The sequence below is a fragment of the Leopardus geoffroyi genome, chromosome C3 (assembly GCF_018350155.1).
Source record: "Leopardus geoffroyi isolate Oge1 chromosome C3, O.geoffroyi_Oge1_pat1.0, whole genome shotgun sequence".
NCBI classification, from domain to species: domain Eukaryota; kingdom Metazoa; phylum Chordata; class Mammalia; order Carnivora; family Felidae; genus Leopardus; species Leopardus geoffroyi.
In genome coordinates this window covers 147,599,542-147,613,987 of record NC_059338.1, presented here as the reverse complement: position 1 = coordinate 147,613,987, position 14,446 = coordinate 147,599,542, and the positions used below count along the sequence as shown (strand labels likewise).

The following is a 14,446-nucleotide window of genomic DNA, read 5'->3' as shown; positions in this document are numbered from 1 at the left end:
CTCCCTGAGTAAAATGAAGGCCTGTGAAGCCAGGAGTCCTGCCCATCTTGTTCAGTGCTACTCTTTAGAACCATGCACTGTACCTGTTGGCACTCGATACATGGTTCTTTGTTTTAAGTTTATCTATTTTGAGAGAGAGAGAGCGAGCGAGCGAGCGAGCAAGCAGAGAGAGAGGGAGAGAGAGAATCCCAAGCAGGCTCCACACTGTCAGCACAAAGCCTAACACGGGGCTCGAGCTCACAAACCATGAGATCGTGACCTGAGCCGAAATCAAGAGTCAGATGCTTAACCGACTGAGCCACCCAGGTACCTCAATACCTATTTCTTGATTGAACGAACAAACGAGAAATACAAACCAACATCCTATCTTACACAAATTCCAAATGAATGGGGCTCTAACAGAGATGGCTCAGTAACTGAAAGTTTGGCCAAAATATTATGCTGATAACAATCAATACTGCAGAAATACATACAACAGAGCACTATTATTCTATTTCCTTTTGGAGCCAAAACTGAATCTGTTTGGTAGTATGGATCTTATGAAATTGTCTAGTATTTTCTTTTATCTCAATTTAAGAACTAATATGAATTGCTAGTCAATTCTGGCTGCACCTTATATCATCCTATTTTACTAGAAAATATTTATGATAAAAGCACTCACTTAGGCAGATAATAGTTGCCATTTAAATTGCTAAGGTAGGGGCGCCTGGGTGGCTTAGTCAGTTAAGCCAGGTAATTTTGGCTCAGGTCATGGTGTCACAGTTCATGGGATCGAGCCCCATGTCGGGTTTTGCTAGCCCTCCCCTGTACTGTCTCTCTTTCTTTCTCAAAATAAATAAGTAAACTTAAAAAAACAACTGTCAAAAAAGAAATTAAGAATTTTTAATAAAAACAATTTATTAACCCATGTATTTTTCAAAGCCCTTTCAAACAAAAATTAAAATTAAAAATAAAAGGGAAATACTATGATACCAATTTCTCAAGATGAGGCTTAAAAAGGTGATATAATTTGTTGAAATTAAAATAGTGAGTTAATCTTGGATTGGCACTAGGAGTCCACTCTCTTAGGCTTAAGCTAGAGTTCTCTGTGCTACACCAGACATCCCGGGCTGAGAATTGGCCACAACAAGCCCTCTCACTGCAGCAAACCTCACTGGTATAGAGAAATAGGTTTACTTCTCAACACATTTAAGAGAATATCACTTGGGTAAATTTTCCAATGTCGCTGAAATGCAAACTCTCCTACATCGTGGTGGAATAATCACAGCAAAGGGAAAATAGCAACTGATAAAATTCACCTTCCTGGCAAATATGGTCTCAGGGATCCATACTCTGCAGATTTACAAGCTAATTTGAAAACTGAGGAATTACAAAGTAAATTGGCAACAAAAGATAAACATAAAAACTACGGTGAGATTGTACCAAGTAAACTAATGTTATAAAATGTTTATAGATACATTTTCAATATTAACCTTCATAATGCTGGGATTTTATTTTTATTTTTTTTTACGTTTATTTATTTTTGAGAGACAGAGAGAGACAGAGCACAAGTGGGGGAGGGGCAGAGAGAGAAGGAGACACAGAATCCGAAGCAGGCTCCAGGATCTGAGCTGTCAGTACAGAGCCTGACGCGGGGCTCAAACCTACAAACCGCGATATCATGACCTGAGCCAAAGTCGGACACTCAACTGACTGAGCCACCCAGGTGCCCCGCTGTAATGCTGGGATTTAAGTACAGACTAAATGAGAAAGAGCAAAGATAATATTCACTTAAATCCCGGAATCATGGGCACTTGAAATAACACGTCTGTATTGCAGTAAAAGGCATCTGTCCCACAGACAGTGAAATGTACACCAGAGCAGACCTGGTGAAGCACTAAGTTGAACTCTTCAAACACAAAATTGACTGAAATAAATTCCAGAAGCCAGTTTTACATGAAATGGAGGACTGCCCATTTCAACAGTCCGAAAAGTATTTAACGCTTCATAACAATTACATGAATCCTTCCTCACAGAACTAAAAACGAGTATGCGCACCTATGTGTGTGATTTTTAACTCTACCACAGACGTTCGCTTTAAGAAATAACACAACACAATGTCAAATGTCAGTAAGGAAATGGAACAACTGGAATTCTCATTCTCTGTTGACAGATACGTAAATTGATTTAGAACACGGATTGGCAGTATCTACTAAATTTATATATACTTTACAACCCAGCAATTCCATCCTAGAATTAAGTGTTCCAGACATAAGTGATTACAGTGATTACATCTACCAAAAGACATGTACAAGAATGTTCACAGCAAGATTACTCACAACAGCCCAAAACTAGAAATAACCCAAATATCCATTAACAAGAGAATAGAAAATATTCATTTAATAGATTCCTACACAGCAATAAAAAGAGTGAATCACTGCTAGGGGCACCTAGGTGGCTCAGTCTGTTAAGCATCCAACTCTTGATTTCAGCTCAGGTAACGATCTCAGGGTCATGGGATCGAGCCCTACATCAGGCTCAGTATGGAGCACAGAGCTTGCTTGGGATTCTCTCTCTCTCTCCCACTTTCTCAGCCCCTCCTCTGCTCATTCTCTCTCTTCCTTTCTCCCTCTCCCTCTTCCTCTCAAAATAAATAAAGAAACTTACAAAAAAAAAAAAAAAGAATGAATCACTGCTAAATGCAGTCTGAATGAATTTCATTGGCACAATATTGGCAAGAGAATTCAGATACATAAGAGTTCATACTGAATACAATTCCATTACAAAAGAGTTCAAGATTAGGCAAAACTAATCTATGGTACTAGGTTCCATGATAACCACAACCTTGGTAAGAGTTGAGCCAAAGGGAAGTGTTGAGTACGAGGACATGTGACATTTCCATTCTTTTAGCTGAACATTTAAAATCCGTGTATTTTACTTTGTGTAAGTTAAGACATAATTTAAAAAAAAAAAGAAAGCAAGAAAAGAAAAAAGACAAAGGAAGGAAAGGAAAAGGGGAGAGGCTTTGCCTATCAAGAATTTTGCCAAATTATCTTTGGCAAATCACTTAAACTCTTCAAAACTGTTTTATCATCAACAAAGGGAAATATCAGCCCTAACAAATTAAAAGGAAACCATCTGCTACTCAAATCTGAACTCACATCAGTTCTGCAAGGCACAAAACAATGGTAAGGTATATTTTTATTACCTCACGTGCAGGAACTAAAATACAGAAGGGCAAACATTCTCTTGAAGTTGGCTTACGCAAAAAGATCTTCTAGTCAATACTCATAAAATACCTAGATTAAATTAATGCCCAAATTGAGAATAATTTAGTCTTAGACTTAAGTTTTACCAAAAAAACACAATTCACTATTAATTTACAAATTTCTCAACCTCCTTCAAGCATTGCTTTCAACCTAATTTGCTTAGTCATCCAATGCAGAAAAATCATTATGAACTTGAGAAAATATTACTTTATAAATTATTGCTTTGTATACAACTTCCAAGAAGCCATCTAACGTACAAGTTTAGATTACTTATTGTTATAATCATTGCTATGCTTTGACAATGATTTGTACAAGGAAGTCTTGTACTGAAATACCTTACCACTCAATTTTCTTTTGTACTGCCAGAATATACCTCTGGATAATCCTTCCAAAAATATGATCAGAGACACAAAACGCACAGATTCTTATCTTCCCTCCTTAACGTTCATTCTGTGCGTACATTTTAACGGTCCCCAGTGTGTAATAAGATGTATTAATTTGGTGGCAGGAAGATAAAAGGCAATTGAACAATGAAAATCCTCCAAGATCCGCTTCAGGTCAAACTTACACAGACATCCTTTGTGAATTACTTTGGGTCCTCACAGACCTCACGACTCGCCAGCTAGAGCAGACCGCAGTTAAACAAGAGGCCCAAACTGTATGGATTCCTGACACGGGAATTCCGGACTCATTCCAGCTACTCGGGGATACTCCTCATGTGCTCAACAACGAAGCAGTGAAGAACTAAACCGAGTACTCTACCTCTTGCGGAAGACTGAAAAGTGTCACATGGGCACAGCATTAAATGACAAGAGTAAAACGAATTTCATGTGAATGAGGATATTAGACCCGCCACCGAAGACAATTTAAGAAATCTTGCCAAAAGCCGAAAAAAAAACCCTAAATTTCGTTTCTCTCATTCTCAAATATTATAAATATGAGTTAAAACATGCATGAATCTTGAAAACATCACACTAAGTGAAAGAAGACAGTCACAGACAACCGCGGGCTGTACGCTCTAATTTTATGAAACGGCCAGAAGAGGAAGAGAGAGGCCGAAAGTAGACTGGTGTTTGCTAGAGGGTGGGAGCAAGGAACAGGAATGAAGAATGACTATTAACGTGTACAGGGTTTCTTTCTGAGGGGTTGAAATGTTATAACATTAGATTGTGGTAACGGCTGCACAACTCTGTAAATATACTAAAACCTCCTGAACTGCGCAGATGGGTGGATTTTATGGTATGTGATATATACTTCGATAACAAAGTTAACAAACTAAATAAAATTGAAAATTTACTTTCGTACTCGCGCTTGCCGCATTTCCGAGTGCTCGAGAGCCACACGGTGGCTCCCACAATGGCCACTTCCATCATCATGGAGAGTTCGGGTGGACAGAATGGATCCAGAACATTAAAAGGCAAGATGAAATAAGGAATAAGGAGAACACATCAACTTCCTGCACTTACTTACTCCCATCAGTGAAACAATGTTCATCTAGCAATAACTAATGCTAAACTGGATCTACAACAAAACAGCCAGAGATCAGGACCAAATGAGAAGTCACCCTGCTCCCTCACACATGGGTGCAAGTGAAGGGAGACAGAGGGAAAAGAAAACGAGCAAACAAACACGAAATTCCCAGATTCCTTCTAAGTCTTGCCGTTCGTGACAGATCACAGTATGTGCCTTTTTATCAGGACATCAGCACCAACCAACTTCCATGGCTTGTGTGGCTCCCTCAGAAGGACAGAAGACTGAGTACTCACTTTCAAGAGGCAGTAAAGAACCAAACAGTTTAAGGTGAGTGTGTCAGATCTGATGTTGGTTAACATTTTCATATTTGGGCAAAAACAACATAATGCATTCTAAGGCAAGCCCACTTATGTGATGTCATTTAAACAAAAATGTTTGTAATAATCCACTTATAACTCAAGATGAGGCTTCCGTGGCCATTTTAAGAGAGAAGACTATTAGATCATTCGTAGTTCACATTTTGAAGTGTAAAACCTGTGTTTTATACTGCCATCAAGTGGCAATATCACGTAATGCAATTTCCCAAACCTTTTCTATGCTCAGAAAACCTAAAGGGATTTTAAGATATACTACCCATATTTTTACAAGTCTGAGCAGGCTCTGCAACGTGGAGAATGCCCCCAGACCCAATTCCCCTTCCACTGCCTCAAAAGGAGTTCCCTTGGCAAGCAATTCCTTTCTTCGGGGTTTTTGTCACTCGTTAGCTGAATGACTTTGGGCAAGACGGTGCTGCCATTCTGTGCAGCCTCACTGTTCACATCTATACAGTGTGGCTTACGGTAAGACCTACATCCGAGAGGGAGCGTGAATATCAAAGAGATGTAAATGCCCAATGAGCAAAGCAGTACTGAACACATAGTAAGAGCTCAATAAACATTAGTTACCAACCCAGATTCCCCTATTAAAATGCAAGTAGCAGACGAAAGGTTAACACCTTATGCTCAACTTAGTAAAGTCTGCCTTCCAAGCTGACAGCCATCTGAAAAAGTAGGAACTTTCAGGAAGAGACAGCAAGTGTGCTCAAGTTTGAAGGGTATGAAAGGGAAAAAGGTCAAAATCAAAGGCCTTCTTTTCCTCACTCACAATTACCCAATGCTAATTCTGTTAGGGAGGGATGGAGAGGAGTCTACCAGGTAAACCACTTTGACTAATATGCTGCCAACTGAATTAATTAGTTCTTTTCCCCCAATACACTGGACAGAAAAGAACAAAATGAGAATGCCATGTCACCGGAGCTTGCAACTCATTGTGTAAGCTTTAATAAGTTACAAACACATTAACAAGCAAGTAAGTTTGTAAGATACATGATTCTGAAAACACCTTTAAAAAAACTTACCAGTAAGTCTAACACATGAATTAAATAACTTTTCAAAAGTTCAAACTGGTAGAAATTCGAGTCATAAAGACTCTCAATTTAAACATGCGCTTATGGCAGAATATCTAGACTTCTAACCTAGCACCTGTTTACCCCACTCTGACCACAAGATTGCTCACCTTGTTCTGATTCCATTTCAGAAGGCTAACAGCTATTTTCTGGCCTAACATGCTACTTGTCAAATCCTTCAACCCATGCCCCAAGAGAAGCCCTGCTCTTGGCTTTGAAAATGGGTTCCGCTGCCATCTACAGTCTCAGGGCACACAAACACATCCCATGCAGATTATGGGCGTCTTGGGAATCAGTAGGAACATTAGATGGCTTCCACAGAGCTTCATTTAGGTACCATAGGCAGGTTGTAGACACTGTCCTCTAAAGACTTTTTCCAATTCCCCAGATATATTTCCAACAAATGAAGACAGACGCACCTCACCTACATTTCTAAGTTTCTTTGTCCCTTTGTCTCAACCGGCTCTACTCAGGCTGGCCCTTACTTGTCCAAACTCATTGCCTGTTCTTGAGCTATTCTGAGTACAACAAAGATAAGCTGTTCCCAAGTAGGGAAGACAATTTGAATCAAGAAGGAAACTTGGGAGACGGGAATCATTTTAACCTCTAACCTCTTGGCTCTACAAAAATGTGGGGAGAGTTTGGCCAAAAAAAACAAGGGGGCGGGTGGGGGTTCTGGCCACCATGTAGCCCTACATAAAGCCTTGAGAAACACAGTGCAAGTAACGAGTTTCAAAGCCATCACTGAACTGTTTCCCACTGCTTGACATACTGTTCACGTATCCGTTAGACAGATATTGGAGAGGTTATCAGACAACTGAAGCTCGACGTCAGCAACTTTACAACTATTCACTCCAGTTGTGGATCTGAATTCAGACTCTTGCTTTCATTCTCGGGTCCGAGATGAAGTGACCCGAAAAGAAGAGCAACAAGGAAGAACAAGTCTCCAGTCTCCCAAGAGACCATAAATATTTATAAATGGTGTGCGTGTGCCTATGTACACACACACACGTACGATTTTTACAATGCTACTACCCTAACCGGAGGCGGTATCAAATCCACAGATGTACATTTGCGGAACTAGAAAACATCGTTAAAATTTTAAATGACTCAAAATAACTTATGTTCATGGTGTTAGGAGGCCAGTGAATTAAGAAGGAATATACTTACATCACTTGAAGAGACTGTTCCTGTTTCAACAGCGACACCGCTACCACGCAGTTTCTATTACGAAATAAATAACTTATTACTTAGTTTTGTTTTTAATTTTTATCTGAATTTATCAGCTTACAAAAGGGAGCTAAGCAAATTTCATAATTCTTTTTCTTAACCCTACTTAATGGAATATCATCAGCTAATAAAAAGCATGGGGGCGACATGAAATACTCTAAATATTACACTCTCCCAGATAACTTAATAATTAAAAAAGGAACAATAATAAACTGAATACTAAGCTCCAGCTAAATTTCATTAAGTGAAGCTGGTGCAAATTTCCAAGTCTCAGGATTTACTTATTGAACTGATTTTCAGGTAAGATGATTGTCTTAAGCTGAACTACCTACACTCTTTTCTGTGGCAATGCTTTCAAAACAGGTGCCTAATTAATGGGAAGATACTACACAGAACTTAACATTAGATTATCCATAGCAATGCTAGTAAGTTTATAATGACAATCAGAAATTCACACGTTACATAATGTCTAAATGACTTACAGAAATGACTCAAGGAAAGGTAGAAGGTCAAAGGCTAAATGTGCAAGAGAAAAGTGGTAATGAATTTCTGAAAGGATATTTTTATTCAGTTTTATTCAAACTAATTGTATTTATTATGTACTAAATGCCAGGCATGAAGCCCTCCAACCTATATACGATGCTTAAACTACCAAAAAAGAAAAAGTTCCTAAATGTCACTATGAAGTCAACCAAAAACCCAAACCTGCAACTATTTTGGACTTTTGAAAATGTATTTCTATTCGAATTATGAAACTGTGGTCCTTTTTATGAGAGAGAAAACACTAACGATGGTAGAAAAGAAGAGACCTTCCAGATACAGTGCCATCACATGACATTTAGGCAAAGTAGCAAATAGAATCCCAAATAATCCTGTTTCATTCTTTTAAACAAGAAGTCGGTAATTGGACCCTGATAGAAGGCTGTGGAAGAAGTGTCTGCCCGTGGCGAGAAAGACAATGCAGTTCAGATCCTAGCAGAAGGAGTGACCAGACTCTGAGAAGCAAAGCCAGACGGGGCCTGGCACTCTGAAAGAGTCACCTCGTAGCAGGACGTGCAAAGCAGAAACGCGATACCATAACCAAAGAAAGCCAAAGACTAGGTGATAAAAAAGAACGCACCAGAAAGATAAAGAAAAGCATTCATCTAATACCAAGAAGCTTAGTTCTAATGAAAACTGTTCTAGACACTGAAATATTTTGCTTGCACTAGCGATGATAAGGATATTTCCTGGACACAGTTATAACCGTAATCATTCCAGAAGCGACAAATCATCTGCGAGGCATGGTATAAATGTTATTCTTGCGAGGAAAAATCTAGCATGAAGCAACCCAAAATGTTAGTGGCAAACTGCAGTATACATTCTTCCTACCAATTTTCATTTTATGAATCCAGTTACAATAGAGCCTCACTATCATCACCATAAAGCTAACGCTAAAACAAATAATGTTCAAAGGAAGGACTAATTTCAAAAAAGAAAAAAAAAAGGGAGGGGAGAGGGGAAGCTTAAGCGTTCGGATCCCAAATGCCATACGCTTAGAAATTTAAAATCTCATCCTTGCACACCTATTTTTCGTGTTCCCTATTTTTCGTGTTCTAAGTGTGTTTTTTAAATACCTCACAAATTCAGTAAAACCTGCCAATCTGTGGCTCTTAGAAAAAATACTTTTAAAAATTAAGCCAAAAAGACTTAAAATTTATGCTACTGATATAAAAAATACTTAATCGTGTTCAAGACACTCCAAAATATCCCTGTCCAAATATAAAAGGCAATTAATTAGACTTCCCAAAAAGGCAAACAACGATAAGACAAAAAATAAACCCAAGGAAAATGTCACCGTGTCTCTCTCTTATGCCTCAAATTAGAATCTATTAAAATGTCACCTGAAATCTGAATTACAACTTTCCAAAACTTTATTTCAAATAGACCTTTATTTATAACACAGACAAAACACTACTGTGTTTATTTCTAACACAGACAATACACTACCAGTATTACTTTCCTGGTCCCATTCTTCACGGGAGCCATCCCCACGCCAAAATCTCGTTCTCTTCTACCCTTTCTTCCCCACAGTACTCCTCCCCCACCCACCTTCGCTTCACCCCTCTTCTGCGAGCCATTCCCAGTCTCCCTCTTATCACTGGTATCAGTCACTGAAGCCTAAAGGAAAGAACCACTGAGCCACCATAACTGTCCTATCTTTTGCCTGTTCTAGGGAACCATGACGACAAAAACAGAAAACCTTTCATTTTTCCCGTCATTCAACCAGCAAGCTGTTTTCCTCCGTGGGGAAGTAGAGCTAGAAAGGTCTGAAAGCAACCAAGATGGCCACAAGCAGGCTTCATGTCTAACCTCAGGCCCAAATGTTCAATCCCACGATGATACGGTGCATCTGGGAAGGTGCCACAGTGACGGTTACCTCGAAGCTAGACCCGGCAGCTCCAGGCTTACCCGGGGCGGGGGGCCTGGCAGCCTTGTATGGACTCTTGGGCAAGACTAGAATAACTGGATTGACCCCTGATCTGCAACGGGTTGTCTGCAGTTTAAAAGTCCCTGGCGGCACCCGGCGCCATTCTGTTTATTGGTGTAACTGGTCGACAGCTTGCCCTGACCCTGTGACCAGAAGGACGTAAATGATCCCGGCTACAAACTAATGAAGAGCTCTGCCCAAATCCAAGATTTCCCGCACAAATCTCGGAGGTTTGGGGTCCCACGGCAGACGTGGGAGCTGCACCTGAAGTCTCTTAGCCTCGGGGCCTGCACCCCGTCTCCTGCTACACTGTTTCTTTCCACTTCCTGCAAGCCTTACGAGAGTCCCCCCTCTGGAGCCGTCCAAGTCCTCTCCGGTCCCCCGCCTGTGTGATGGTGGTTAGCCCCCAGGAAGGAAGATCCTCCTCATCCACTGAAAAGCATGAATGGAAAACCCCAAGTGGCAGAAAAGACAGAAAAGTTTGAGCTGAAGGTGGTCAAAGAAAGAAAAAGTGAAGCATACTACCATACCTAAGAGTAGTTCAAAATGGCATTATTTTAATATAACGTTTTTTTTTTATTTACCATTTATACAATTACCATAAGAATCTGTATATGGGCGTCACATTCCCTTCAAAGATACTAGAAAAAGTATCTTTTACCTGTGAACTCAGCTGAGTTTTTATCCAATTGAAATAGTAATTTAAGTCACTGCCTTCCATCAGTTCTTTCCCCCAAGCTGCTAACTTTGCGATAATTCTTGCTGCCTGAAAAATAAGAAATGACCTTGAATGCCATGTTGATTCTAAAAATCACACCATATACCTTAAAAAGTAGGACTCTTATAACCATTCTGCTGCAAGATTTTTTTTTAATACCCAACTCCTCCAAAATAAGTTTGTATTTCACTTGTGAAAATATATTTTGGGGGGCACCTCAGTGACTCAGTCAGTTGAGGGTCCAGCTCTTGATTTCAGATCAGGTCACGATCCCAGGGTCGTGGGATCAAGCCCCTCGTCACGCTCCGTGCTGAGCGTGGAGCCTGCTTAAGATATTAAAAAATAATAATAATAAAAAAATAAAGATATTCTCTCTCTCTCTCTCTCAAAAATAAACATTAAAAAAAACAACTAAACAAAATTTAATTTCTGTAGTAAAATGTGGTTAATCCTGCCACAGACAATCAAAAGCTCTTCGCACATGCAATTACCAAAGGCTTTCATGCTCATGACCTCAACAAATACTCTACGAAACTTTAACTCTCTCAGAGCAACCCCATCTCCTCTGTCTTCCCGATACCCCCAGATTACTACACATCAATGGAAACACTGCTTTGAAAAATTAACATCACAGCCGTTACTCCTCGGGGGAACTGGGAGGTTACTAAGTCATAAATAGCCCAAGAGTGTTTCTTCCCCAGATCAGAAGTTTAATCAATTCAAAATTTACCATATGAACAGTAAAGAGATCCTGGCGGTTCAGCATCGGCAGAAAGTAGGACCAGGCGGTGTTCTTGCTGCGCTTAGCATAGTCAAAGAAAATGCTGACCCGCTGGTGATTTTCCTGAAACAAGAAAAGAAATGATATCACTCATCAGAATGCATCTCTCTATTGTGCAGTTTCTCAACTTTTCGTTCTGGGTCCCATCACTGTGTCTTCTTCTGCCAGTTGCTATTACGGGTCGGGGGTGGTGACGGGGCAGGCATAGATACTTCAAAATACCTTTAATTATCATGATTAGCTTTAAGTCAAGTGAGCCAAGCTAGCAGACCGCACCCATGCGGGGAAAAGCAATTTAAGGTACATTTCTGAGCCTGCACCTCTGACCTGCGCTTCCCAATGTTGTCTCCACACCAATAAAATCGGGTTACTCCTGACAATCACGACAGAAAAGCAGGGCGGATAAAGACAGCAAAACACAGCATGGAACACTAGGCAGATAAGCAGGATCTGAGGAACAATTAATTCTTAATTCAAATCATGCAAACGCTACCTCTCACCTAAGTTTTCTGTACGTTTCACTGGCTGAAATATACTTTCTGATTCACTAAATGAATATGGTTGCCAAGTAGCAATATTTGGTAAAATCACAAAAAAACACAAACAATTTTCAGATCATTTAGTTCTTTTTAAACACATTGGTTTTAATTTTGGTCTGTGCTTACAGTTACCTACCTATTTGGGGAGCAGACTAACATCTCCTTAAGTAATGAGTCATCACAGTTTGGAATAACAATTGCAAGGTACGATAATGATTTTATCAAGGGATTCAAAATTTGCAGAAGTCATCATTTACTCCATTAGTGGATTATTTCTCAAGTTAAAACAGTAATTATCATTGGCACACAAATAAACCAAGGACCCTACATACAGAAAGAAGAGACACTATTTTTTACATTTTAAGTAAGTTTAAAACCCATCTCCCTTGACTAGTCCTTTGTGGTTTCAATTCCTGCTTAAAAATGCATCTTCCATTCATCACTGTTCCAGGTTCTCAAGTTACAAACCTTTAAGAGAATATGGGAAAAGCCCTTCTTCTCAAAGGCATTTAACAATTCCTGTTGATAGCTGAGCACAGAAAACAACGTCATCTTCAAAATTATGTGCCTAACACTAAACACATGAGGAAAAGCAAGCAATTCTGTCCGAAAGTATTCTACCCAGAAGTATTAAGGAATGAAATGACTGGTTAAAAATAGGATAACATTTATAATTACAGTATTTTTTAAACAGCGCAAGAAATCAAACGATAGGGGTCATGTGCAAATTTCTCAAGGTTACTAAAATTGTACCAATAAAATCAATTTATAAAATATGCTTAATCAATAGCCGAGGATAACGTCAGCTACCTAAGTCTCATCCCTCCACATACACTTCATAAAAACAGGCCAACAAGGAGAAGAAATAAAACTATACATCTGAAGGTGTTCAACTGTAGATCCATCTTGACTGGCAAAAATGTGAAAGTCTGACTATGCCCTCTGTTGGCAAGGCTGTAGAGACACAGGTGTTCTCATACGTAGGTGGGACTGCAAAATGGAATTATACGGCAATATCTTAACAAAACTACGTATGTAGTTCTCTTCTACCCAGCAATCCTATTTCTAGCCATTTACCATGAAGTACATTCCTGACCAATTGAAAATACATTTGCACAAGGTTATTCTGGGCCTCATTATTTCTAATTACAAAACGTTGGAACCACTCTTCGTCCAACATCTTAGCAAGGGTGCTCCCCCCAGCTCTGTGATACCACCCAAGGACAATGAGAAGAAGATACCATAAAGTTGGCCAAGAAAGACAAAGACCCAGTGAACAAATCTGAAGGCAAAGCCAAAAAGACGTGGTCCAAAGGCAAAGTTCGGGACATGCCCAATAACCTTGTCTCGTTTGACACATGACAGACCCCAAACAACTTCCCAACTATAAAGGTTATAAACCCTATTTGTTACCTGAGACTGAAATTCGTGGTTCCCTGGCCAGGGAAGTCCTTCAAGGGCTCCTTATAAAGCACTTCTTAACTAGTTTCAAAACAGAGCCCAAGTAATTTACACCAGAAACACCAGAGATGTCCCAGCTGTTGGTGAAGATTCATGAGGTGGCACAAACCAATGGACATTTTGAAAAGTAAAACTTTAGGGGCGCCTGAGTGGCTTGGTCAGTTGAGCATCTGATTCTCGCTTTTGGCTCAGGTCACCATCCCAGGGATGTGGGATCAAGCTGTACGTCGGGCTCCACACTGAGAGTGGAGTCTGCTTGGGATTATCTTTCTCCCTCTCTGCCCCCTCCCCTGCTCACTTGCTCTCTCTTTCTTAAAAAAATAAACATGAAAAAAAATAATAAAAACTTTATTAAACCAAAATAAATATGTATATGAGCCAACCTCAATGTCCATCACATCAGAGACTATTAAGTAAACCACAGTACATCCACTAAAAGAGTCCTTCGTTGCAGGGCACCTGGCTGGCTGTCAGCGTGTGACGCTTGGTCTTGGGGTTGGAAATTTGAGCCCCACACACTGGGTGTGGAGATTACTTAAAAATAAAATCTTAAAAGAAAAAAAAAAAACAAAACAGTACTCTGTTGCTATCAAAAGAGAATATGGGAAATATCTATGAACTGACATGGAATGATTTCTGGCACATTCTGTTAGGTGAGACGAGCAAAATACAAGAGATTATATTTACTACATGTTTTCTGTAAGAAAGAGACACAAATATGGGGCGCCTGGGTGGCTCAGTCATTAAGCGTCCGAATTCTGCTCAGGCCACGACCTTAACAGTTCCTGGGTTTGAGCCCCGCACGGGCTCTGTGCAGACAGCTCGGAGCCTGGAGCCTGCTTCGGATTCTGTGTCTCCCTCTCTCTCTCTCTGCCCCTCCGCTGCTCATGCTCTGTCTCTTGAAAATAAACATTTGAAAAAAAAAAAGAAAGAAAGAAAGAGAAGGAAAAAAAAAAAACGTATTACATGTATCTGACTATTTCTGCAAGGGGAGAAAAGAACCAGGAAGGATAAAACCAGAAATCTATGATACTGGTTACCTAACAAAAGATAGGTGGGAATGCAGGGATGGGGAGTTAGGG

At 39.9% G+C, this 14,446-nt stretch overlaps 1 protein-coding gene across 3 annotated transcripts in view; it reads right to left on the bottom strand.

The window, feature by feature from the left end:
• Window positions 1-14,446, bottom strand: part of ATP6V1H (ATPase H+ transporting V1 subunit H) — a 108,253-nt gene that overhangs the window by 76,934 nt on the left and 16,873 nt on the right. For 2 of the 3 annotated variants that reach the window (XM_045455315.1, XM_045455317.1), the window contains exons 5-7: window positions 11,314-11,427; window positions 10,527-10,631; window positions 7,336-7,389 (exon numbers count right to left, since the gene is read on the bottom strand). In XM_045455315.1, the coding sequence (XP_045311271.1) occupies window positions 7,336-7,389; window positions 10,527-10,631; window positions 11,314-11,427 (273 nt within the window). The remainder of the gene's footprint in view (window positions 1-7,335; window positions 7,390-10,526; window positions 10,632-11,313; window positions 11,428-14,446) is intronic. The other variant, XM_045455316.1, reaches the window with a different exon arrangement.